This window comes from Mustela nigripes, chromosome 14, assembly GCF_022355385.1.
Source record: "Mustela nigripes isolate SB6536 chromosome 14, MUSNIG.SB6536, whole genome shotgun sequence".
NCBI lineage: Eukaryota > Metazoa > Chordata > Mammalia > Carnivora > Mustelidae > Mustela > Mustela nigripes.
In genome coordinates this window covers 16,946,169-16,972,210 of record NC_081570.1, presented here as the reverse complement: position 1 = coordinate 16,972,210, position 26,042 = coordinate 16,946,169, and the positions used below count along the sequence as shown (strand labels likewise).

General features: G+C 53.1%; 1 protein-coding gene and 1 long non-coding RNA gene across 2 annotated transcripts; one reads left to right on the top strand and one right to left on the bottom strand.

The window, feature by feature from the left end:
- On the top strand, window positions 1-21,712 carry E2F2 (E2F transcription factor 2). Its single transcript, XM_059376614.1, has 7 exons — window positions 1-1,251; window positions 6,687-6,792; window positions 8,650-8,869; window positions 9,538-9,697; window positions 11,537-11,650; window positions 13,427-13,619; window positions 18,284-21,712. The coding sequence occupies exons 1-7, from the start codon at window positions 1,006-1,008 to the stop codon at window positions 18,559-18,561; spliced, it is 1,317 nt and encodes a 438-aa protein (XP_059232597.1). The 5' UTR covers window positions 1-1,005; the 3' UTR covers window positions 18,562-21,712.
- LOC132001762 (uncharacterized) lies at window positions 11,115-11,645 on the bottom strand. Its single transcript, XR_009399661.1, has 2 exons — window positions 11,555-11,645; window positions 11,115-11,302 (listed from the first exon to the last, which is right to left on the bottom strand). It is a non-coding gene; the product is annotated as an uncharacterized LOC132001762 (long non-coding RNA).
- Window positions 21,713-26,042: the final 4,330 nt, after the last annotated feature.

The following is a 26,042-nucleotide window of genomic DNA, read 5'->3' as shown; positions in this document are numbered from 1 at the left end:
TGTTAGTATCCTCCTACGATGAGATATAAATATTAGGCTCCACCCCTCACCCCCCTGCCAGGAAAGAAAACAGGTTCCTGGCTTTCATTTCAGTGGGGCAGAAAAAGGATATAAAAGCATATATGCAAAATAACCAAAAGCCTTTGGCCTAGATAAGGTGCTGCTGGCTCCGGGCTCAGGACAGGACTCCGTGCCCCAATTCCCTCCTTCCCGCACTCCCCCCTCCCCGCCGCAGGAAATCCAGGCCTCTTCCTCAGCAAACTCTGGCCGCTTCTGCACGGTACCGCACCACGACCTCAGCCTGTTTCTCCCGCTGCTAGGGATGGCGGGCGCCCGGCGACAGGAGGTGTGGCGGCCCCTTTAAGCAGCGAAGCTCGTGTTGCAATCGCAGCCTTGGGAACCGGTCCTTTCCGGGGGGTGGAGCCTGTGCCAGTAGCGGCGGCCAACCAAAGCGCGGCATTTTCCGCGGGAGATCCGAATTTCGCGGCACGCAGTTTGGCGCTAAAAAAAAAAAAAAAAAAAAAGAGAGAGAGAGAGAGAGAAGAAGGAAAAAAAAGAGGCAGAGAAAGACTTGGGGACCAGAGAGCCAGGCGAGAGGGAGTCGGTGCAATCGGCCCCTCTTTCCCGTCCGAGCGCATCGCTTCTCCTCCGAGCCCCCGGCGACCCCAGAGACCCCTACCGGGAGCCAGCCAGACCCCAAGCGCCGAGGCCTTTCGGGGGCGCGGGGCCGTCCCGGGTCGCCGTCGCCCTCGGGGTGGGACAGCCACTGGCCGTGCCGCCGCCGCCGCCGCCGCGGGGCGATCTCCAAGCGGGGATCTCCAAGCGCTGCTCAGCTCGGCCGCTGGCCAGGAGGGGAGGGTCCGGCCTTGCCCCGCAGGCGTCCATTGGCGGCTTTCCCCGGCCTCCGCGCCATGCCTCGGGCGGTGTGAGCCTCCGCGGGCTCCGGAGCCCGCAGGTGCCTGCGGGCGCGCCAGGCCGGGTTGAGGAGGGGGCGTTGCGCTCGCCATGCTGCGAGGGCCCCGGGCCCTGGCTCCAGCCCCTCCCTCGAAGGGACTGCACGCGATGAGCCCTACCGAGCTGTGGCCGCCCGGCCTCAGCAGCCCCCAGCTCTGTCCGGCCACCACCACCTACTACACCTCGCTGTACCCGCAGACTGTGCCTCCCACTGCGGCGCCCGGCACCTGCCTCGACGCCACCCCCCACGGACCGGAGGGCCAAGCTGTGCGATGCGTGCCGGCTGGCCGGCTGCCGGTAATGCTGGGGACCTCCCCACCGCCGCCCACCGCTTCTCCCTCTGCTTTTGCGGGTGTGGGAAAGGAGGGAGGGGCGCCTGGGACCCAGTTTGAACGAAGCAGGTCGAGTTGAGGAGGGAAAAGAGGGCTTTCAGCTTCCAGAACAACCCATTGCCCTGCATATCTGAATTGAAGGAGCCCTTCGTTTTCGGACTTGGGATGAAAAAACCATGCATTGGAGTGGAATGAGCACTGGACTGGGAGTGCGGAGACTCAACCCACTACCCCCAGTGCACCGTGTGACCTTGAGGAAGTCCACGGAGCTGACATCGCCACCACTCCTTCATTCTTTCATTCATTGTTTGGTCCAGAAACTGGTACTGGGCATCTGCTATGGCACAGGTATAGGGCTTGGTCTAGGCGTAGAATGGGGGACTTTAAGATGGGGGGCAGGGATGGGGTGTCTCTCAGGTCCAGTCTAGCTTGGACAGACTCTGAATTTCCTGTACAGCCGACTCTTTCCCAATTATCTGCCCATGGCTCTCCCAGGCCCAGTCTTCCCTCCCAGACAGCCAGTAGCAGGTGCAGACTGGGGGCAGCCCCCTAGGTTTCCTATTCGGATGGACTTTTCCTTCCTCAAGCCCCCAGGCCATTGCCAGGGAGGGCCTTAAATGTGGTGGCACCAGGTACAGGGTGTGTTTTGTGGGAGTGGAATTCCTGGAGCCCTTGAGAATGGAAACAACCATAGGGTAGAGGTGGGTGGGGTGGGAAAAGCCCTGGAGAACTGGGTGGTGGATGGGGAGCTTGGTTTCTGGTCCTGACTGCCACTAGTTCAGTGTGGCCCTGGACAAGTCTTGGCCCCAGTCTGGGCTTACATTTCCTTTTCTTGAAAATGCACCTGTCCATGGCATAATTGGGCTAACTCATCTCAGGTCATTTCCAGCTCCTGGTCCTGGATTTTGGAAAGCGGCTCCAGAAAGGGGAGATGGGGGTGCTGTAGTTTGCTTCGTTGTGAGTGGTGTAGATAGGTTCAGGTACAGAGAGATAAGACCAGCCCTCCCTGCCGTAGAGGCATTTGGTCAGACCTTTGTTGGTGGACAGGCACAGACCCCCAGCCTTCCCCCGATGCAGCAGGCACAAGTCCCTGTTAGGGGAATCACGCTTTGCCCATGCTCAAGGCGTTAAACTTTCCAGAGCCCCTTCCTGCACGAGGGAGCAAGGGGTGCTTATCCCATTTCACAGGTCAAACAGCCAAAGATAATTGAGACTGGGTATCTATCTTTATGCTCAGCGTTTTACAGCCTAACACAGTTTTGTACCCTGGGAAGGAGGAGGCCTTAGTAGCTCCGGGGAGAAGCTGAGGCACAGGATGAAGATATGATCTGTCCAAGGTCATGCAGGGAGGTGTATGACCAAGGCTGGTGATCATTGGTCTCTTCTCTGCAGCCTTGACTTTCTGCAGTACTGCCTGACTGAGGAGCTGGGTGCCCCGGGCGGGGGAAGGGGCTCAGTGGAGGGTGCAGTCTTCTCTGGCCAGCTGCTTTCAGGCGCCCAGGCGGGGTTTCAGTGGCTGCGTTTCAGTAACAGCTGTGGTTTTGAACTGCTTCCCTCCCAGAGGAGCCCGAGTGCATCTGTCTGTAGCTCCCTCCCAGAGGGGCTCAGTGATCACAGCAAGAATGGTTCTCTTTTACTGAACGCCTCTTGTGTGCCAGTCACTGCTTGGCACTCCTCACACTCGTTATCTTGGCCAAGATGCTTGGGATGAGGCATCTTACAGATGAGGAAACTGAGCAGAGACGTGAAGTCACTTGTCCAAGTCACAAGCCAAGAAGTGGGAGAGTCTCCTTGCATCAGACTGCCCTAAAGGCCTGTCAGGCCCAGAGCCCCCTCTCCCATCAGATGCCCTCTGGCCCCCCCCCCCCGGGGCCGCCCGCCCCCCCCCCCCCCCCCCCCCCCCGCTTACTCATTTTACCAGGGCGGGACCTGGAGCAGCTCCAAACCCAACCCTGGGTGTGGCTGCCTGGGTTGTGGCCAGGCTGCAAAGGGCAGGGTGAGTAGGATCTATTGGGGAGCTGCTGTTTAAAGGGACCTCGGGGATGGCAACCAAGTTCAGTGGCAGCATAGAAGCCTGAGCCCTGGTCTCCTCACTCGCTGTCTGGGGCTCTTTCCAGCACCCTCTGGGGAAGGCTTGGGATGTTCCTCTACGGAGTCCCTAGTCCAGCCGGGCACATTACATGATTCTGTCTTATTCCTATGGGACTCTGTGAAGAGGGTGGGATTCTGCACGGTTCTTCTTCTTTTCGTCTGGCTTTTCCAAAGTCCCCCTGAGAAGCTTGAAAGCAAAGGAGCATGTTAAGGAACAACCCTCTGAGGCGGGTCAGATGTGCAAGTGCAGGCTGCTGAGTGGTAGGGCTGGGATCTGGAACACTTGCTCCTACCCCCACTGCCTAAATTAGGACTTGGGGCTTGGAAAAAGCCTGGCTTCATTCCTTGAGTGACCTTGGGCAAGTCACTTCCCTTCCTTTGAGCCCCACCTTGGGCACCTTGCTGCCCAGAGTGGGGTTGCATCTGGGTATCTCTGGCCCCCTCATTTCTGGGCCTGCCTCTTCTCCCAAGGGGTCAGTGGGGAGCTTGAATCCTAACCAGGCCTTTAAGAAACAGCCAAAGGGGCTGCCTCCTAAGAGGGTCCAGATTAGAGCAAATGTGCCTTGGCTCTTGGTACATTCCTGTCTCTTCAGCTTCCCTCTGCACTTCAGCTTCCCTCTGCACTTCCCCCTTGCTCGCTGCTCTGGACCTTTAGTGATGGTGGCTTCAGTGTGTGAGCCAGGAGCTTTGCTGCACTGTCGCTGGGTCCCCGGCCAGGGTGGAGCAGAGTATGCCCATTTTACAGGTGGGGCTCCAGGGGTCAACTGACTTGCTGAGCTCACCCAGCTAACAAGGGGGGAAGCCTGGAAGGGAACCCAGAGGGATCTGACTCAAGCCTTTGCTCTGGCTCTTCTTGGCCCTCATCTTCCTGGGCTTGTCCTCTGCCACCTCTGTTCTGTAGGCTCAGGCACATCCATGGGCCATGCCCCAAGGTGTCAGGGAGATGTCCTTAGGTGAGGGTCATTTAGCTGCTTTGGGATGCTTGAAGTAAGGGTAAGGGGAGGGACTGTAAGGGAAGGGAGGGAACTGGTATGTGTATATAAAGTAATGGGGGGCTGGTGGGCACAACCAGGCCTCGGCTCAAGTTCCAGCAAAATCTGGGGGAATGTGTGCAAAAGAACTGAGACGGCCTGGCACGTGGCTTTGGAGTCAGAGAATCCTGGGTTCAAACTCTGGCTCTGCCTTTTGTCTGTGTGACCTTGGGGTTCATGCCTTACCCCCTCTGAGTCTCCGTTTCTCTTCTGCCAAGAGAGATTGCCAGGACTGATGGTGCAGGACTGATGGGCACGTGATAGGCCCAGTGCAGATACTTCATTCAAGGTCCTTCCTTCTCCCTGCTCTGCAGGTAGTGAGGCTTTTGCTTGTGTTCCGTGAACTCAGCAGGGCCTGGCTCCTGTTGGGTGGGGGAGGTGGGTGGCATTGGGGAGACTCTGGGCTGCCCCACTTCTGTCCTGGGTAAAACTCAGCTTGACTTCTCTTCCTCTCCCTGCTCTTGGCATTCCTTCTTGAGGGATGGGGGAAGGGTCCTCAGATGGACAACCTCGATCAGGATTGACAAAGACGTTGGAGTTCACCAGGTCCCAGTTACTTGAGCTGTTAAATGGGGCTTGGTGGTGATGGGGAGACTCAGTGAGGTGATGAATGTTGGGGCTCGGCCCAGGGCATGTGGAAGTTCTCAGGGAATGGCTGGACCTTTCCCTAGAGACAAGATAAGTCACATTCCCTAGGATCTCACCAGCTGAGAGGTTAGAAAAAGAATATGCCAGAGGGTCTTCAAGAGGAATGAGCAGGGACGTGTTTGGATCATGTCCAGGACTGGATAGGGGTGGACGAGAGGAGCATCATATCCAGGCTCCTCAAACCAAGGAGCGGGTCTCCTGGAATCAGTCTAGGAGGACTGCCTGGAGGAGGCAGGAGCAGGGAGGGGAGCTGATAGCAGGAATGGCTGTCACCACTTCCCACACCTGTCAGCCCAGCTGTGCTCAGCAGCAGTTAGAAGTGTCAGACCCGCCAAGCATGACCTCACTGTTAGAGGTTAAAATAGGCCTCTCTGCCCCAGCCAGCTTCAGGGTGTCTGGGTGATTAGGGAAGAGGGAGAGGAAGGAAATAGGCTCGGGGCCCCCTGAAGGGTGTGTCAAAGAAGAGGCCAAGCCTGGATTTCAGGAAGGGAGTCTGCATTTTCTGAACACCTACTGTGTTGTGCTGAGCCGTAGGGTGAGCACTTGGCAAGGGTTATCTCTTTGGTTTCTCACCGTGGCTCCTCAAAGCAGGTGTTTTCTGCCTCATTTTACAGAGGAGGAAAGTGGCCCCTAGCTGTTGCGTACTTCCCCAAGTCACACACACACACATACACACACACACACACACACACCCATGCAGGGAGCCCACGAAGGAGCTGGGAGAGTCAAGTCCAGGCCTCTGACCTCTGCCCCAGTGCCCCAGTACCCTAGCCCTGCCCCTACCCAGCCCTAACAGGAGAGAGGCCCCTTCCGGGCCAGTGCAGCTTCTGGGCCTAACTGGGGCCTGGTGGCAGCGGGGTGAGGAGCAGATGTCTGTGGTTCCATTTCCCTAGCAGGTGTTTCCCAAGCTTGGCGGGAACAGGCAGGGGGAGCAGGGGGACCTCAGCTGTTTGTCCTTGAGATGCAGGGGAGGGATTCATTGTCTGCCCCTCTCAGCAAAGAAAGATTGGCAAATAGAGTCTATTCAGGACGCCCCCGGGGCCCTTGAGCTGGAGCCCAAACATGGGGGTGGGGAATGTTTGCTCAGCTTCCCAATGTGGGCACCTCCCTGGGGTGTGGCACAGAGCCAGGAAGTCCCCTGGGCCTGGGCGGATGCCCAGCCCCACCCTGATAAGGGCCAGCTGTGGGGCTGTGATGGGCACCAGGGCAGGCTGGGCCAGCTGCTCGTGCACTTGGTGGGGCGGGAGGCGCTCCCCAGCCTGATGTGGTTTAGGTCCTACCCACCTCTTCCTCCCTGCTTCAGCCTCTGGGCTTGGGGGTTGGGGATGGCGGATGTAGAAGTGACCTTGGGGCCCATTATGACAGAACCCTGAGCCCTTGGCCAGACTGGCTTCGGAAGTCTTCGAGTACCCGCACCTCAAGCTGAGGTTCAGGACTCCTTTTCCCCCCAAAATCTCGCTTGGCCAGTCACTGCTGTTTCCTCACCAAGTGCCGAGATGTTTCCCCGGGACTGGTGGTAAACTGAGGCACAGAAAGCCGCTGCCGGTGGCCTCCATGCTTTGGCTCCGACTCAGGGAAAGATTGAAAGAGGAATGATACTCAAACTCTGACTCTCTCTCCTCTCTCCAAGGCCAAAAGGAAGCTGGACCTGGAGGGGATCGGGAGACCCACGGTCCCTGAGTTCCGGACTCCCAAGGGGAAGTGCCTTAGAGTGGACGGTCTCCCCAGCCCCAGAAGTAAGCCGCACAGATGGGGCATCTAAGGGCAGGCTCAGGAGGAGGGTGGGAAGGGAGGGCAGGCTGGGGCAGAGGGCAGCGGCCCTACCCACATCAGCAGGAGTGATATTTGTGGCACACTTCCCGGTTTACAAAGCAGCTTCCTCTGCCTTCTCTCACGGGACCCTGCCAGTCGTCAGCACTGTCCCCCTTTCCCTATGAGGCTGTCAGAGACTCAGAGCCTGAGTGATTTGCCCAAGGTCACACTGGTGGTGGCGGGGGAGGAGTGTCAGGGCCCAAACCCAAGCGGGCACAGCCTCTCCCACACCACGCAGCACTCTCGTGACCTCAAGTGACTGGTGTTTCACTTGGGAGCTTTCTCAAAGTTTGTATTTAGTTCAGTCTGACCTTTTCTAAAAGAGAGACTCCAGCTCCGAGAGGAGCAGGGCTAGTCGGGGTCTTTATCCCACAGGTAGAGAGCTGAGTGAGTGATTCCAAGGGAAGCCTGGATTCTGGATTGGTCTAAACCGTGAAGATCCTGGGGCTGCTTGGGCGGGGGTGGGGGTGGGGGGATGTCTTTCAAAAGCTAAGCTGCAGGAAATTTCTACTTCTGCCTCTTGATATATTCAGTCAACATCCTGGTTCCAGCCGGAGTTTTAGAAAATTTGGGGGGTCAGAGACCTCATGAAGAAGGTATGTCACTGGGTGGGAAGCATGAGGGTCGGGGATCTGGGCAGGGCTCTGGTCCCCCCTGCCGTGAGCCTTAGCTGTCTCTTCTGTAAAACAAAGCCCAGCTGGGTTAGGGAGGGCAGGAAAGCTGGCCCTCCTGTGTGGGTAGAGGCTGCCTGCAACATTTTATTGAGAGACACTAGGAGCACTGATCATTCAGTAATGTCTCCCAGGGACCCCAAACCTGACCAAAGCCTCCTGTGTGCCGAATGCCTGCCATCCGTATGTGATGGGGTCGGAAAGTCCCCTTCCGGAGGAATCTGACACTCTTCAAAGCTCAGTTTCCAGAACTCTTCCGCGGCTAGCTTGCTGTAGGACTTTGCAAGTCACTTGATTGCCAAAGCCCTCTTGTGGTTTAAGATACTGCCGCTGGGATGTGGTCTTGTGACATCAACCCCATTAAGAAAGTCTCTTTTTTTCATGAACCTGCCCCACTTGGTATTATAGGACTGATTCCTTTCAGATAATCATTAGGCTATACGTGGAAAGAAAAAGCAAGTCGAAAAATGTGCCCAAGTCCCAGCCCATCCTTCTCTTTCTCTCATTACCCTAATTCCAGATTTCTGGCAAAGCTGGCTGGAGAGGGGAATGGTTAAGAAGACAGACTCTGCAGCCAGGCTGCCTGGATTTAAATCCCAGCTTTGGCACTTTCTAGCTGAGTGAGCTGAGCAAGTCACTTTCCCTTTCTGTTCCTCAGTAGTCTCATCCATGAAATGGGGATGGTTGTACAGCAGCCTCTTAGGGGGTTGCAAGGATTGAATTTGTTGTATATGGAAAGTGCGCAGAACCGTGATCCCACACTCAGTGCTTGTCATCATTGGTGGTGGGGGTGTTGATACGGCTCCCTTAAGCTATGGTGGGAAGGTGCTCTGAACCAGGAGTTAGAAGAGGCTTGGTCTCCAGTCCTGTCCCTGCCCCTGACTGTGAGACCTTGAACAAGTCACGTTCCCTTTCCAGGTCTCAGGTTCCCTGCCTGGACAGGGGTGGCGAACGACCACGAGGTTTACAGAGCCTCGCGGTGCTCTGTAAACTGGAGAGTGGTTGTTCCTGTGTTCATGGGAAGGGCGGTACCTGTTAGGTCCCCATCTGTGGACGAGGCTGCCCAGGCTGGCTCTCCCTGAGCGGTGACAGGGCCCCTTTCTCCCTCAGCCCCCAAGTCCCCTGGAGAGAAGACTCGTTATGACACATCGCTCGGGCTGCTCACCAAGAAGTTCATTTACCTCCTGAGTGAATCCAAGGATGGGGTCCTGGACCTGAACTGGGCTGCCGAGGTGCTGGACGTGCAGAAACGGCGCATCTATGACATCACCAACGTGCTGGAGGGCATCCAGCTCATCCGCAAGAAGGCCAAGAACAACATCCAGTGGGTGTGAGTGCCTGGGCTGGGGCCGATGGTGCCCGTGGGTGCCCGTGCCGTGGGTGAAGGTGGGGGAGGGGCACGATATCCAGCAGGTGGGGTGGCGGTGGGGCGGGGGCTTGCGCCGAGAGCAACATCCCATAGGCTTACATGCTGGGAGCTGAGCCAAGGTATTGAAGAGGGATTTCTAGAACATATAAAGACTAAGAGGACCCAGATCGTCTTGAATTGGGAACCCCAAGATTCCCCTGTCCAGCTTAGCAAAGTCCCCTGGACCTGGGCTGTTGCAACTGACCCTTTTTCCAGCTCAGATCTGAGTCCTCTGGGCTCCTTTCCTCCTACGAAGACCAGAGCAGACCTGCAGGGAACCCAGGCAAGGCATTTGGGGGAGGCTGGGGTGTAGGGTGGACCGTTTCAAGAGCTCTTCGAAAGCAGGGTCAGGCTTGACTTGTCTCTTTTTCCTAGCCCAGCCCCCGAACTTCAGGTTCCATTCTCAGTGGCTCCCTGCCGGCTAGGCGGAACCACTGATTTGCACAGCCCAGGGAGCCCCACTGTAGACCACGGGCTGATGGCCCTGTTCTGGGGTTTTGCGCGGTCTGGGCAGGTCCACGCGGCAGCCCTAGGGTTGGGGCTCCTGGATATGGACTGAGACTGACACTGGGGAACGGCTCTCTTCCCAGAGGCAGGGGAATGTTTGAAGACCCCACCCGGCCCGGGAAGCAGCAGCAGCTGGGGCAGGAGCTGAAGGAGCTGATGAGCGTGGAGCAGGCCTTGGACCAGCTCATCCAGAGCTGCTCTCTGAGCTTCAAGCACCTGACGGAGGACAAGGCCAACAAGAGATATCCTGTCTGGCTGGGGGTGGGGGGAGCGGTCAGGGAGCAGGGCCCTGCTGCATACTCTATCCATCCTGAGTTCGAGCAGAATCTCCCCATAGGGGGCAGTTTCCCTCAGGGTCTGTCATGTCTGTTTCTTTTCTTTTCTCCCCCCCCCCTCTTTTTTTTAGAGATTTTATTTATTTATTTGACAGGCAGATCACAAGTAGGCAGAGAGGCAGGCGGCAGGGGGTGGGCAGGCTCCCCGCTGAGCAGAAAGCCCAATGCGGGGCTTGATTCCAGGACCCTGAGACCATGACCTGAGCTGAAGGCAGAGGCTTTAACCCAGTGAGCCAACCTAAGGCCCCTCTTTTTTTTTTTTTTCCCCAAACATTTTATCTTATTTATTTATTTGACAGAGAGAGAGCGATCACAAGTAGGCAGAGAGGCAGGCAGAGAGAGAGGGGGAAGCAGACTCCCTGCTGAGCAGAGAGCCGGAGGCGGGGCTCCATCCCAAGACCCTGAGATCATGACCTGAGCCAAAGGCAGAGGCTTTAACCCACTGAGCCACCCAAGCGCCCCTCATAGACAGTTTTTTATGTTGCTACAAATCCTTCCTATTTGCCTGATCCACATGGAATTGTTGCTATTGGACCATTTTTTTACAAAAGTACCAACCTCATGTGATTTAACCTAGTGTTTAGAATGATTTGAGACTGTCTTGCTCAGACTATGTTCTGGTTTGTTGAGAAGGCCTAGAATCAAATTTTAGATTTTTTTTTAAATTTCTTTATTTGAGAGAGAGAGAGAGAGCGAGCACAAGCAGGTGAAGCAGCAGGCAGAGGGAGAGGGAGAAGCAGGTTCCCACTGAGCAGAGAGCCTAACATGGGGCTCGATCCAAACTGAAGGCAGTTGCTTAGCCAACTGAACCATCTAGGCACCCCTAGAATCAACATTTAGATCGATTTGAGATTTCTGCTTTTATAAAACAGTATTGTACAGAGAATATTTTCCTTTATTTTTTACTTATTTCATTAGATTTCTAAGATTAAAATTATAAACATGGACTTTGCTTAGATTTTTCTTTTTTTTTTTTTTAGGATTTTATTTATTTATTTGACAGACAGAGATCACAAGTAGCAGAGAGGCAGGCAGAGAGAGAGGAGGAAGCAGGCTCCCTGGTGAGCAGAGAGCTGATGCAGAGCTCCATCCCAGGACACAGAGATCATGACCTGAGCCAAAGGCAGAGGCTTAACCCACTGAGCCACCCAGACACCCCTGCTTAGGCTTTTCATCCATTTTTCCCAAATGGCTCCATCATCTCATTGGTTTTAGGATCTCACCTTGTATTTCCATAAGAATGCTAGGCATTGGAGAAATGTACAAAAGTAAGACAGGTCTTACTACCTGCTCAAAGATAAGGATCTAGTCTGAGAGATAAAGTCTTTTTTTTTTAATATTTTATTTACTTAATCTGAGAGAGAAAGAGAGAGCACAAGAAGGGAAAAGGGATAAGCGGACTCCCTGTGGAGCGGGGAGCCTGATGCGGGGCTCGATCCCAGGACCTCAAGATCATGATGCAAGCCGAAATCAGACGCTCAACTGACTGAGCCACCCAGGCTCCCAAGATAGTCTAGAAAATGGACAAGAGGCACCATTTAAAAAAATTAATTAAAAAAGTGATTTGTACTCCCATTTGTTTTCTAAAGGGATCCACGGTAGCTTATGATGCTAAAAGGACCGGTAGCTGTTTTTGGTTATTTGTAAGCTGCGGAAGGAGTGAGAAAGACATGTTCAGAGGCTTTGCCTGGCAGGCTAGAGGTTTGGATTTTGACCAGTTACCTCTCTTGACTCTCATGCCCCTACACTGGCCTATGTGACTTACCAGGACATCCGTGCTGTTGGCAACTTTAAGGAGCAGACGGTGATCGCTGTCAAGGCCCCTCCACAGACAAGACTCGAAGTGCCCGACAGGAGCGAGGTGAGAGGGGAAGCATTCAGCGGAAGGAAGGTTAAGGAGGGTCCCAGGCGGCGCTGTAGGCTCTGTGCCTGGCCCTGCCTGGCCCCACGCTTGTCTGAACCATTCTGGTGCTTGTAGCAAGATTGGTGGTCTCTGAGCAGGGGCAGCGATGGCAGGAGCCGGAAAGGACAACAGACGTCAGCTACTGATCCAAAAAAATCTCTGCTCTTGGCACCTTTCTGCACCCACCAGCCCCTGTACTCCTGGGCCTGCACGCCTTGGTACTGGTGGCTCACCATGATCCCTTCTCACCTAGGTTAAAGACCCAAATTCTTACTGCTTCCCTAGGAGGCCCTCTGGGCTCTGATCTCACCAGCCTCTTCTCTCATTATGCCCCATTGTGCCTCCTCTGCTTTGGCCCCTATGACTTCTCTGCTGTGTTGCCATCACACTAAGCTCGTGTCCATTATAACACATTCTGCTGCTGCTCCCTCCGTCTGAAATGCTCTTCCCTTGGACTGCCTGGTTTACTGGTATTTGTCTTACAGGTCTCAACTCAAACCTCACTTCCTCCAGGAAGGCTTCCCAGATTACCACCCCTCCCCACCCCTCCCAGATTTCATAAGTTCCTGTGCTTTTCTATTGCACTTACCCTCCGTTTGCTGGAAGATACGGGTGACTATGTGATGATACTGTGCTTCGCCTGTTAGAGGGTTAGCTCCACAAAGACATGCTGCACGCCTGTGGTACCCCTGGCCCAGAGCTGGATATGCCCTAAGTGCTTGAGAAGTAATTCGTTTAATGGAAGGATGTTAAGATAAATGGGACCTTACCCCTGCCTTGAGGGAGCTCAGGACCTAGTGGGAAAAAGACCCAAGGAAGCAGTGTTGCCATTTATAGATTTAAGGTGCTTTGAGGGCCCAGAGAAAGGACAGATAGAGGAAGAGCCCATAGACGGTTAAAGGTATTGGGTCCTCAAGAATGACCAGGACGTTTGTCAGGGGGAACAGGAGTAGAGAGAGGGCCCTGCAGGTGCACTGGGGAGGAGACCTGGGTGCGTGTTGGAATGGCAGGGGTGTGTGATGGTGGGAGGGAAGAAGCAGAGGAGGCCAAGTACGAGGACTCCTGGTTATAAGCAGCAGAAAGCCAAGTCCAAAGGGCTTAAGTCAGGGGTGAGGGGTGGAGGGGACTGCGGGAAGCCACGCGAGAGGTCCAGAGGGAAGATTTGGAAACTGCAGGCAAGGCTAGACGCTTCACCCCATGCTCTCCGTCTTTCTCTGCCATTCTCTGTGCTGTTTCCATTCCTAGGTGGGCGTCCCTCTTCCGGTGGCAAAGGTAGCTTTCATGATCCCAGCCCCGCAACCCCAGTGGGAAGGGAGCCTCCATTTCCAAGTTCAGCACGAGTCCTGGGTCTGATGCTCGGGACCTGAGCTGAGTCGTGTGCTTCCCTGAACTAGTCACCATCACTGTGACCTTCCCGGCCTGCTCTCCAAGCTCACCCACTGGAGCTGGGAAAGGTGTTGTCCCCCCAAACTACATGACTTGAGAGTGGCAGAGGAGTGGTTTCCCAAGGGAAAATCGAGATGTTCTCCCTCACAGAAGGGAGCCTGGGGGCCAGACAAGCAGAAGGAGCAGTTGACCCCCTCGGGTCAGATGGGGCAAGCGTGGGGGCCCAGCTCAGGAGTGTGGCTTGCTCACGTGGGTGGTGGGAGGCCGGGGTGTCCATCCATTCGGCCGAACCCATGAGTCAGTGCCCAGCCGCCCAGAGTCATGACCTGGCTTCTCTTCTTCCTCTAGGAGAACCTGCAGATATACTTGAAGAGCACCCAGGGGCCCATCGAAGTCTACCTGTGCCCAGAGGAGGTGCAGGAGCCCGACAGTCCTGCCAAGGAGCCCCTCCTGCCGACCTCCACCCTTGGCTCCAGCCCTGACTCCACCCAGCCCAGCAGCAGCACGGACCCTGGGATGACAGAACCCGTGGCATCCCCAGGTAGAACCCTCTGTCCAGAGGAGCAGCAAATGGGAGAGCCCCCAGCTTTCCAGTTTCCTCCTCCACGGCAACATTTGTTGGGCAAGGGGAAGCTCGCACTTTACATAAAGCCTGTGTGTGTGTGTGTTCTTGTCTCAGTCAGGAGGCTGATGCTGCTCTGGGCTGAGGCTGTTCTGGGTCCTGGGTTTGAAACCCTGCACTTCTAACTACCAACTGTGTGACCTTGGACAAGTCACTTAACCTCTCTTTGCCTTAGCCTCATCTCTAAGTTGGGCACAGTAACAGTATCTACTTTGTAGGTTGTGAAGATTGAATGAGTTCATATAGGGAAAGCCCTTGGGATGGTACCTGGCAGTAACTGCTGGCTATTCTTGTCATTGTTAACCTGCCAGTACTGCTAGAACCACACTTCCATGATGACTACAACCAGCAAAGCCTCTGGCGCTCAGGAAGCCCACAGTAAATGGGAGCTACAGATTTTTTTTTTAATTTTATTTATTTAACAGACAGAGATCACCAGTAGGCAGAGAGACAGGCAGAGACAGGCTCCCCACTTAGCAGAGAGCCCGATGCGGGGCTCGATCCCAGGACCCTGGGATCATGACCTGAGCTGAAGGCAGAGGCTTTAACCCACTGAGCCACCCAGGTGCCCCGGCAGCTACAGATTTTTGGAGGAAGGCTCAACTAAGATTTTTTAAGTCACAGCTATGTACTGGGTACATCTATGTTAATCACATTACTTTTCATAGCAGTTCTTGAGATAGGCATTATTGTTCCCAGTTTAGAGATGAGTAAACTGAGGCAGAGAGGTGATGTGACTTGCCCAAGGTCTCCTTGGGCAACAGAACTGTGTCTTGACCCTCTGTCTCTACACACGTAGCCCAGTCCTCTCTCCGTGAGGCTTGGAACAGATCAAGGAAGGGGTTGCTGACCGGAGCAGATCCCCCTTGCTGGGAGGTGGACCGTATAGCTAAAGCTGGCTCTACCTGGCAACAAGTAGCATGAGGCAGTCATCAAGGAGCAGAGAGGTGGGAGAGGTCTCAGGGAAGGAGTCCAGAAGGAGTAGAAATGGGAGCCTGCGAAGGCCCTTCCCCCAGGATGGTTTTTCCTTTTACTGGGATCACACAGCAGGTCAGCCTGACACATCCTTTGAGGCTATGGAGGCTATTGTTCAACTTTCTGTTTTTTTAACTCCAGAATTCTCTTAAGTAGAACTCTGGTGTTTAAAAAAACCAGAGCTTGAACTGATGGAAGAGCCTTGGGGGGGCGTCCACAGAACACGGGCTGGATTCCATTTCTTTAACTCAAGGGTCCACAAACTATTGCCTGCAGGCCAAATCTGGCCCGTTTTTAAGGGGCCTATGAGCCAAGAATGGTTTTCATGTATTTAAAGAGTTGGGGGGCAAGAAGAAAGTGACTATGTAACAGAGACTGTAAGTATCCTGCAAATCCTACACTTGATCTTAGCCAAAAGGCCGAGAAGCCATCTGGCCCTTTACTGAAGTTTCCTCAGCCCTGATCTAACTCAGCCCTTCATTTTACACATGAATAAGCAGAAGTTCAGAGAGGGTAAGTGACTTCTCTGAGGCCACACAGCAAATTGGAGGCAGAGCTTGGACAAAAGCCCAGGCCCTCAGCTCTTCTCTGGTGATCTCTTCTCTGTCGCGCCTCTCCCTGCACCAGCCATCTGTCCCTCTGGGTACCTCCTAGGGCCTATCTCCCATGCCAGACCTGTGCCACGCCCTGTTTTCTCTCCTGCTTCGCTCTGCCTTCTCACTCCGCTGTCAACATGTGCGCAGCTCTCCCAGGTAGAGCCACTTTGACTTCAGAGGTCCTCTGAGACCTGGGGCGCAGTAGAGCGGGGAGAGGCCCCCAGCATAAGTAAGGGTGAAGTTTTTAACCTCAGTTTTACTGATCAGTTGTGCTCCTGGAAGGAGTAGAGGCTGACAGACTGCTTGGCGGTGGGGCAGCCTAGGAGCCAGCTCTGTGCCATGGGTGCCCCTCTCCACCCTTGTTGTGTGGCCTCTTAGTGACATCCTTGGCAAAGGGAACAGAAGGACAGTTCCTGGAAGGGGTACACACAAGACACACACACACACACACACACTCACTCTCTCTCTCTCACACACACACATACTCTTACACACTTTCTCACACACGCTCTCACACTCTCTCTCTCACACACACACACACACACACACACACACACTGTCTCTCAAACACTCTCTCACACATTCTTTCTCTCTCTCACACGCAGACACATACGCACACTCCACGTTCTTGCCTGAAGCAGAGCCATTTTGAGGTCTGAGTGCCAGGGGCCACACGCAGTCTGGGGACCCAGGTTCTGGCATCACCAGAGGGAATCCCTTTTGCTTTGGGGCCTCAGTTTCTCTCATCTTTCATGGAGGGGCTTTGGGTATGGGTTGTCTCTACCATCTCTCCAGGCTCTCACATTCTGAGGTAAACGTGAATGTTGTTACCATGCAGGCAGTCAACGCTGGGAGCCTGGGGCTTGAGTTTGCACATCACCTGCTGTGACTTGGTGACTATAGGCAGGACGCTTCGGCCCCTCAGAACCTCTGTTCGCACGTCTGTAAAACTGGGACACGTAAAACTCCCTCATGATTTCTGGGTTACAGGCAGTGAGACAGCGTGAATGTGATTTTTTAAAAAGCTTCTGTGAACCGGGCACCTGCTCTGTGTGGTCTGGAGATAGAGCGTGAGTCTGAGCCGTCAGAGTGGGCACAGATACGAGAGAGCAGCTCCCTCCTGGGTGTGATAAGCAGCACGAGAGAGCAAGGTCCGGCCCACAGGGGTTCCACACGCGGGTTATCTCCTTACTGTTCAGCATGTCAGGGAGGTAGCACCTTCTTTCCCCTCCTGAGAAAACTGAGGTTCCTGGCCCTACAGCTGGTGAGGACTGGGCCTGGGGTCCGAGCCTGGACCCCCGCCCCCACTCCCAAGCCCAGCCTTTCACTAGAACTTCAGGCCTCAGCAACCCACTAAAGAAACATGCCGGTTTTTTCATTCACGTACATTTAATTGGCTCCTTTGAGCCTCAGTTTCCTCATCTGCAAATAGGGGTCCAGGATTACCTCCTGTGGGGCCCCTTAAGGAGGTAAAACACCCCTGTCCTTGAGATCAGGGCTGGCCACGCCTTGGTAAACCAGAGCTCTTCTTATTTTTATTTATTTACTTATTCACTTATTTATTTGAGAGAGAGAGTGAGAGAGCATGAGAGGGGAGAAGGTCAGAGGGGGAAGCAGACTCCCTGCAGAGCAGGGAGCCCGATGTGGGACTCGATCCCGGGACTCTGGGATCATGACCTGAGCCAAAGGCAGTTGCTTAACTGACTGAGCCCCCCAGGCGCCCCCAGAGCTCCTCTTATTGATGAGGGTTTTCTCCCTGCACCTATTCCTGAGTCCTGCGAGGCAGGGAATGGGTGTCCCCCTTTTAGAGGTGAGGAAGCAGAGGCTCCGTCCACATTAAGTCACTTGCCCACAGATACACAGCAAGTAAGAGGCTGATCAGGCAGGCGGACACACCAGCACGGCTCTGTTTTCCAAGGAATGCTTGGTTGGGGTTTAAGGCATGACTCAAACGGTGAGATTCTGGGCGTCAGGATATATTTGGGGGGATTCCCAACGCCCTATTCCTCGTCCCTGTGTAGGAAGTCGCCCTGTGATATCTAAAGAGAAATGCTTTTGGTGTGCTCACAGCAGCCGAGCCAGTGTAGCTGGAGAGGTGCTGGTCAAACTTGGATTGTCTTCCAAGCCATTTTTAAGCTAAAGCATAAGGGTCAAGGCAAGGTGACTGGGAAGAAGTGTCTCGGTGGGAGATGACGGGCTAGACCAGGGTCACAGCACTGGAACTGAATGGACTGGGTGCGGGGGAAATGGCAGGATTTTTTTTTTTTTTAAGATTTTATTTATTTACTTGACAGAGATAATGAGAGAGAGCACAAGTAGGGGAGGAACAGAGGCAGAGGGAGAAGCAGGTTCCCCGCTGAGCAGAGAGCCTGATGCGGGGCTCGATCCCAGGACCCTGAGATCATGACCCAAGCCGAAGGCAGAGGCTTAACCTCACTGAGCCACCCAGGCACCCCGTTTTTTTTTCTTTTTTAAAAGATTTTTATTTTTTTATTTATTTGACAGAGAGAAATCACAAGTAGATGGAGAGGCAAGCAGAGAGAGAGAGGGAAGCAGGCTCCCTGCCAAGCAGAGAGCCCGATGTGGGACTCTATCCCAGGACGCTGAGATCATGACCTGAGCCGAAGGCAGCGGTTTAACCCACTGAGCCACCCAGGCGCCCCTAAAAGATTTTTATTATTTAGTAATCTTTACACCCAACATGGGACTCACACTCAGAACCCTGAGATCAAGAGTCGTGTGCTCTTCCAGTGGAGCCAGCCAGGAAGGAGTTGGGTAGGAGCTGGAGACCAGGAGATCCCACCTTTTTCTAGAGGTGGGAGTACAGGTGGCTGGAGCTGTGCCGGGAGAGGGAGTGTGTCCCCTGCCATTGGGTGTGAGGCATGTTTGGAGAGAAGAGGATGCCCAGTCATCCAGGGAGGGGGTGAGGGAGGGCCGTTCCTGGGCTCTGAGGTCTGACCGGAGGCTTTTGGGCACCAGCTCTAAGTGTGACCTCTGTCTGCTTGTCTCCAGCACCAGCGCTGACGCCCCAGCAAGTCCCGCAGCCACCAGCGCCCCCGCCCCTGCCGCTTGTCCCCCTGGAGGCCACTGACAGCCTGCTGGAGCTGCCGCACCCACTTCTGCAGCAGACCGAGGACCAGTTCCTGTCCCCGAGCCTGCCGTGCAGCTCTCCCCTGATCAGCTTCTCCCCACCCTTGGACCAGGACGACTACCTGTGGGGCCTGGACGGGGGTGAGGGCATCAGTGACCTCTTCGACTCCTACGACCTTGGGGATTTGCTGATTAATTGAGTGGCCTTGCCTGTCCCAGCAACCTGCCCTTGGCTCTACCTCGGCACAGACGGACAGGCCCTCTGCCCACGTAGGGACGTGGGACACAAGGTGCTGCCCTAGGGATGGGGGGGGGTCCTCTTTTCTTTCTCACCCCCCCCAGCCAGCTGAAGCTATCTTGGAGAGAGGTTTTGGGTGAGGAGTGTATTAGGGGTCGGGTCCTCTCTTTCCTCATAGAAGCTGGGCCCAGGAAGGCCCATCTGGCTTCTGACCTCTGACCTCTGACATGAAGGGCCACAGGTGGGACAACCAGGTCCAGGGAAAGGCCCTCCCCTCGCCTTTTGAGGGAGGTGAATTAGGACCCTGAATTTATCAAGAAGCACTTAATGCCTTTGTATTTATTTCAGGTTGAGTTTTGTTTGTTTGTCTTCCTTGAGTTTTTAGCAGGGAGATTGTTCTAGTTTCTAGTAAGACTTCTCAGACGGGCCCAGTGCTGTCCACGGTCCGAGGGCAGCCCAGGGCTTCCTGGGCCCCAGGCCAGTCCCCAATTTCCCTGTAGCTGTAGACTGGGTCTCTGGGGGCTGTCCAGTCTGCTAGAACGCTACTTGCACTTCGGCCTCGTAATTCTAGTAAGTGGTGGCCACAGGCCCTTCGGCTCCTCCTGCCCATCCTCTCCCGCTGAGGCACCAGCCTTGGGTTCCTGGCCTCCTCTGTCCCAGGGATGGTTGCAGGGAGCCCTCCCGGGGAGGCGGCATCAAGGCTCCAGGTGTGGAGACCCACTTCTGTGGAATCCCCTACCTCTCCATTCCCTTAGAACAGGAAAAACCACCTTCCAGGGAGTCAGCACTGAAAGGCCCTCCTCCCCAGGGAAACACAGACAGGAATGTGGAAGCAGCTAGAGGGCACCATTTGTGCCTCTGCTTGGGACAGGGGCTGTCTTACCCTGAGTACCTGGGAGGGAGTGGCAGCCCCATATAGAGAAAGGTGGGGTTAAAGCAAGAAACTGCCAGAAAGCAGCCCCTCTGGAAGCTGCTCTTATCATCCTCCCCTTCCCTGGAAGGATTTGTTTACTGAAGGGAGTAATTCTTTAAGGATCTCTTCTTCTCGGCAGCTCTCACACAGACGCCCCCCCCCCCCCCCGCACCCCAGGACAGAGGTAACCAGGGCTTGGTGGCATTTTAGCTCATTTTGTCACTGGAATGCCAAAGGGCTGGCAGAGTGTTTATTGCAGACCAGACCTTTGCCCTGATGGGGAGAGGGGCTTATGTTACCTCTTGAGGCTTAGGGTCCTGAGAAGGATTCTTGCCCTGGCCTGCTCCCCGCCCCCAGAGGCTTGACCATCCCACAGTGTCTCTGCAGCCCACTTGGGTGTGAGGGATGAGGTCAGCTCTCTTCCCCACCCAATGTGGGGAGGGGCTGCTCTGGACTGAACCAAGGCTGTGCCCTCTGGAGAGAGGCAGCCAGGAATGGTGGTCTTAGAGGCCCACCACCTACCCTCAGGGAGCTAGGTTTCCTCAGGGGCTTGGCTGGGCAGCACTTTTTTTTTTTTTTTTTAAGTTTGTAGCATTAAGTTGGTTTTAAATATGAAGTTGGCCTCATGGGATGGCTCCTGAGTTACCCAGAAGCTGGCATCTGAAGCTGGGGATGTGGGCTTCTTTGGGGGTGGGTCTGGTGTGAGTTAATGCTTGCATGGGGACAGCGTGCCTTGTCATTTTCACAACTTCCCGGGCCCCTGACTGTGCCCTCTCAGGAACAGATGTCCCGCTCTGGAAACAGGGTTTATTTTGTAGGCTTTACAGACATGCTGTTGGTGTCCCCTCTCCAGATACTCACAGAGGTGTCATCAGAAGCCTGCTTGGAAGCCCACTATGTCCAGGGGCAAGGGACTACCTCAGCCCTTGGGCAGGGGACAGGAGTGTTGCTTGGAATCCTGTCGGGGGCCTGTGGGGCCTAGATGGCTTCGCTGTTCTGAGGTGTCTGGGCTGCCGTTTAGCTATGTCCCATGTCTGAAGACAGAGACGTTTGACTTCCATGCCTTTGGCTCTGTCTAGAATCTTCCAGAATTAAATCAGAGAAAAGAGAGACGAGGCCTACAGGACTCACTGGGAACGGGTTTACTAGTAAAGTCTGGCCAGAATTCAAGCTCATTCTCCAAATGCTGGGCCGTAGTGCTGGACAGAGGGGCTGCCCCTTGGGCCCATGGTCTGTACCCTGAGCAGCTGTCCCTGTCCAGTGCTATCCCCTCCACACCCTGCCTGGCCCCTGGGGCTGGACCGCCCAGGCCAAGCCTCAGGCTGTGGGGGGGTGACAAGCTCACACCTCTTCCTTGCCAGCGACACTTGAAACCTCTCAGGAGTTGCATCGAGAGCTTTAAAAATGTCTGTTCGATGGTATTTCCTTTATGGGCCATGTAAACTTTAGAACTAGGGTGGAAGAAAAACCACTTTTCTTTCTGAGGTACGTTATTCCTTCCAGGACATTTCCCAGCCCTACAGGCAGCCCCCAAGTCACCTGTGTTGCACGGGGGCACCAGAGGCTCGGGGGCTCCAGGGAACTCAGTAGGTGAAGTTGTGGAGGTTCGGCCCCGCTCCCGTGTCCCTTCCCACGAAACGTGTTCGCTAGAGCAGCGTGAGGTCCCTTCTCTGCGGCAACGCTGTGGTTGGATCGGTGTGGTTGTGGGAGGACGAGGGGGATGGTGAAGCTCAGAAAGCTGGTTCTGAGAGGGTTTTGACTTGACTTCCCCTCCCCGAGTGTTCTCAGCCCCAGTTTTGCAGTGTTTAGTTCCTAGTAAAAGCACCTGGGTGTTCCCACGTCTGAGCGTCGTGTGGCTTGAAGTGAAAGCCTTCTGGGGTTGTTTGCAGGCAGCTATTTGGTGCTCCTCTTGGTGTCCCAGAGCCCCTACCTCCCCCTGGGACCCTTTTCTTCCACGAGGACCCTCGGTGACCAGAAGCCCAGCCAGCCTGCGGGCTCCTGGGTGAGGGAAGAAGCCTTGTGTACGGCAGGTGTGTCTTGAGGGTGATGAGGCCCAGGTCACCTGGTCCCTGTGCAGGGACTCTAGACAGGTCACTTTCCTCTGGTCTGGTTTTGCTCCAGGTCCTGCCTTGATGAGCACCGTGTAAACCTCCTTGTGTTGTGATAATCGGGCATTAAATGACAACTCTGGACACCTCAATTCTTGTGCTTTCTGAAGGTCATTACCAAGCGTGGGTCTGGTCCTCCCAGGTGGAAGGTGGGGACGATCCTGACCGCCTGGCTGATTTATCCCCAGAAATAGCCTCCCTTTCCCACACTGGCTTATTACCAAGCCTGAAATCTCACCACACAGACACTGAAAAAGTTAGCGGGTCGGGAATGGGCGCCCCTCCCCTCCTCCGTCTCCATCACCTTCCTCTCAGCTGGATGGTTGGGAAAGCTTGCGACCCACTCTCCGTCCGATCCGTATCAGTGGTTCTCAAAGTGGGTTCCTCAGGTCAGCATTACTCGGGAACGTACGAGAAATGCACATTCTCAGGCTCTACCCCAGACCTTCCGAAACTCAGGGGAGGATCCAGGATCTGTGGCTTAGTGAGCTCTTGGCTGCTGAAGCTTGGGTACTCACACCCTCCCAAACTCAGTTCTGATCGTGTCTCTCCTGTTTAATGGAGGGCCCCTCTCTGCCCTCGTGACCCCTTCAATTGGCATAAAATTACGTTTGCAACATGACTCGTGGCTTTTCCTATTTCTCCAGCCTCACTCACCACTCCATCCCACCACCCATAGCCACACTGGACTTCTTAGTTCCTGAAAAATATGTTTTTCCTCTGCAGGGCCTTTCCACATGCTGTTCACTTCACCCGGCATGCGCTTCCCTCCATTTCAGCTGAGCAGGTGCCTGTTTATTCCTTAAGGCCCCGTTCAAGAGCCTTTTCTTATAGAGTTTTCTCAGATACTAACATGTAACCATTAATACTTCGTACACAGATGTGGTTATTTACGGGCTATCAATACCTACTATGTGTTAGGCACTGAGGAGACAGAATAAAAATAGCCCCATCCTTAGGATGTTCATAAGACTGACATATAAAAATATAATTATAAATAGAGTGATTGTTGCAGTAAGATACATTATGGGGGGGTGGTCATTAGGAAGGCTTCCTGGAGGAGGTGAGGCCCAAACTAGGACATAAAGGATTAAGAGGAGTCACATGGAGTTAGGTCATATGAGGGATGGGAGACGTCCCTTCCAAGCAGAGCAATGAGTAACTTCTGTCCTGTCATTCAGCAGACAGGAGAGGCTCATGGACCACTGCCTGCTGCCTGAGGTCAGCCAATTTGGAGCCCTTTGCCCTAGGAAAGCCCACTGAGCCAAAGAGGTTGACACAAACTCTGAGGGCAGTAGGAGAGGGGGATTAGGTTGGAGGGTCCTGTTAAGATGGTTAAGGGACTGTGACTAAGAAGAAGGGTGTGGAACTTGACACCAAGAAGTCATTTTACAGGGAAGACTTGAAGACAATCTCACCCAGGTGAGTTAACCCAGGTCCAAAGCTTGGGACATTAGTCAAGACAAGAGAACATATAAAAGGTGTCATGTACTGAGCCTTATGGGTGTTTGGGCCCAGAGCCCTGCTCAATCCGCCACACATCATGATCTCCCTGACCTTGTGAAGTCTGCTATTATTATCACCACTTTATAGAGGAAGAAACAGTTTATTATTTTTTTTTTTAAGATTTTTATTGGGGCACCTGGGTGACTCAGTGAGTTAAGCCTCTGCCTTAGGCTCAGGTCATGATCACAGGGTTTTGGGATCAGGCCCCACCTCGGGCTTTCTGCTCAGCAGGGAGCCTGCTTCCCTTCTTCTCTCTGCCTGCCTCTCTGCCTCCTTGTGATCTCTTTGTCAAATAAATAAATAAATAAAATCTTAAAAAAAGAAAGATATTAATTTATTTACTTATTTATTTGATGGTGAGAGAGGGAACACAAGCAGGGGGAGAGGAAGAGGGAGAAGCTGGGTTCTCACTGGGCAGGGAGCCCAGTGGAGGGCTTGATCCCAGAACCCTGAGATCATGACCTGAGCCAAAGGCAGAGGCTTAACAACTGGGCCAGCCAGGAGGCCCTGAGGAAGAAACGGTTTAAATCAATTCTCAGGTAACCCTCATACTTAGCTAGTGGGACCATAAGAAGCTACCACCACTTGGAAAGCATTTTGTCAGTTCCCCAGAAAGATAAATCTACTGGGGCCCTTGGGGGGCTCAGTCGATTAAGTATCCGACTCTTGATTTCAATTCGGGTCATGATCTCAGGGTCGTGGGATTGAGCCCCGAGTCCAGCTCCGTGCTCACCTGGGAGTCTACTTGAGATTCTCTCCTCTTTCCGCCCCTCCCCCGGGGCTCTCTCTCTCTCTCTCTCTCTCTCTCTCTCTCTGTGTCTTTCAAATAAACAAATAAATCCTAAAATAGATAAAACTACCGTAGGACCCAGGAATTCCACCCGTAGGTGTCTACTCCAAAGAAATGAGAGCATGTCCATGCAAAGCCAAGACTTGCACATGAGTGTTTATAGCAACATTATTCATAATAGTTCCACTGGAAACCTCGAAATATCCATCCATTGGCTCTTCTGAGTCGAGTTGCAAAAATCCACAACAAGGGACGCCTGGGTGGCTCCGTCTGCCTTCGGCTTGGATCATGATTCCAGGGTCCTGGTCTGGGGAAACGTAAGGGTCTCTGCTCAGCAGGGAGCCTGCTTCTACCTCTGTCCCTCCCCCTAGCTGTGCTCTCTCTCAAATAAATAACATCTTTTTAAAAATCTGAAAATCAACTAATGTATCATATCAGTATGATGAAGGATAAAAACCAAATGATCATCTCAACAGATGCAGAAAAAACAAAACCAAAAACAACCGTTTAACAAAATCCAACACCACTTAGTGATTTAAGCAAAAAAAAAGCCCTCGTACAGCTGAAACTAATATAGTACCGTAAGCTGACTATGCCGGAATTAAAATGAAAAACTAAAAGAAAGGAAGGAAGGAAGAAGGAGAGAAAGAAAGAAAGAAAGAAAGAAAGAAAGAAAGAAAGAAAGAAAGGAAGGAAGAAAGGAAGAAGGAAGGAAAGAAAGGGAAAGAGCTCAACAATTAGGGATATAAGGAAACTTCCTCAACCTGGTAAAAGGCATCTATGAAAAACCCACAACTAGCATCATGCTCAATTGTGAAATACTAAATGCTTTCGCACCTAGATCAGAAACAAGATAAAGATGTCTACCTACTCCCTCTTTTTCTATTCAACATTGTACTGGAGGTTCTTACCAGGGCAATTAGGCAAGAAAGTGAAATAAAAGGCATGCAGATGGGAAATAAAAACTAGCTTTAGGGGCACCTGGGTGGCTCAGTCCTTGAGCATTTACTTTCGTCTCAGGACATGATCCCAGGGTCCTGGGAACCAGCCCCGCATCGGGCTCCCTGCTCTGCTGGAAGCCTGCTTCTCCCTCTCCCACTCCCCTTGCTTGTGTTCCCTCTCTCACTGTGTCTCTGTCAAAAAAAATAAATAAAATCTTAAAAAAAGAAAGAAAGAAAAATTAGCTCTATTTGCAGGTAACATGATCTTGTGTAGAGAAAACCCTAAAGGATCCATCAAAAAATATAAAACTAATAAATGAGGTCAGTAGGGTTGTAGGATACAAAATCGACATACAGCAAGCAATCAGCTGTGTTTTTATGCGTTAGTAATGAACTATGCAAAAAAATGAAGTTAAGGGGTGCCTGGGTGGCTCAGTGGGTTAAAGCCTCTGCCTTTGGCTCAGATCCTGATCTCAGGGTCCTGGGATGGAGCCCCGCATCAGGCTCTCTGCTCAGCAGGGAGCGTGATCCCCCCCACCCCTGTCTACTTGGGATCCCTCTCTCTCTGTCAAATAAATAAATAAAATCTTAAAAAAAAAAAAAAGACTTTAGAGGGAGGGGAAGGGAAGAGGGGAGTGACTGCTAATGGGTACAGAGTTTTAATGGGAGAGATGAAAATACTCTGAAATTGATGTGATAATGGTTGTATAACTATGACTATCCTAAAAACCTCTGAACTGTATACTTTCAGTAGGTGAATTGTACGGTATATGAATTATAACTCAATAAAGCTATTATTTTATAAAAGGACAAAGGGATCCTATTGGGGACATGAAAATGATAACAGTTGTTACTTAATAAAATTTCTAGAAATCATTTCATTGTACATCTGAAACAGATGAATTTTATATTATGTAAAATATATGTCAACCACGTTGTTTGGGGGGAAAAAAGAAAAAAAAGAGTTCCTGGGTAATGCAACCACAAGAGAGGCAAGTCTGAACATGTATGTGAAAGGGAGAATTTTCTAGAAAATAACAAATGTACCCAAACTGACTCAAAAAGAAATAGAAATCATTAACTAACTCGACAGGGCATTCACGAGTTTCTGACTCCAAAATGATGCCAGAGCCAGACAGATTTACAGGGAAGTTTTATTAAATCTGATCTTGAACTTCTACATTT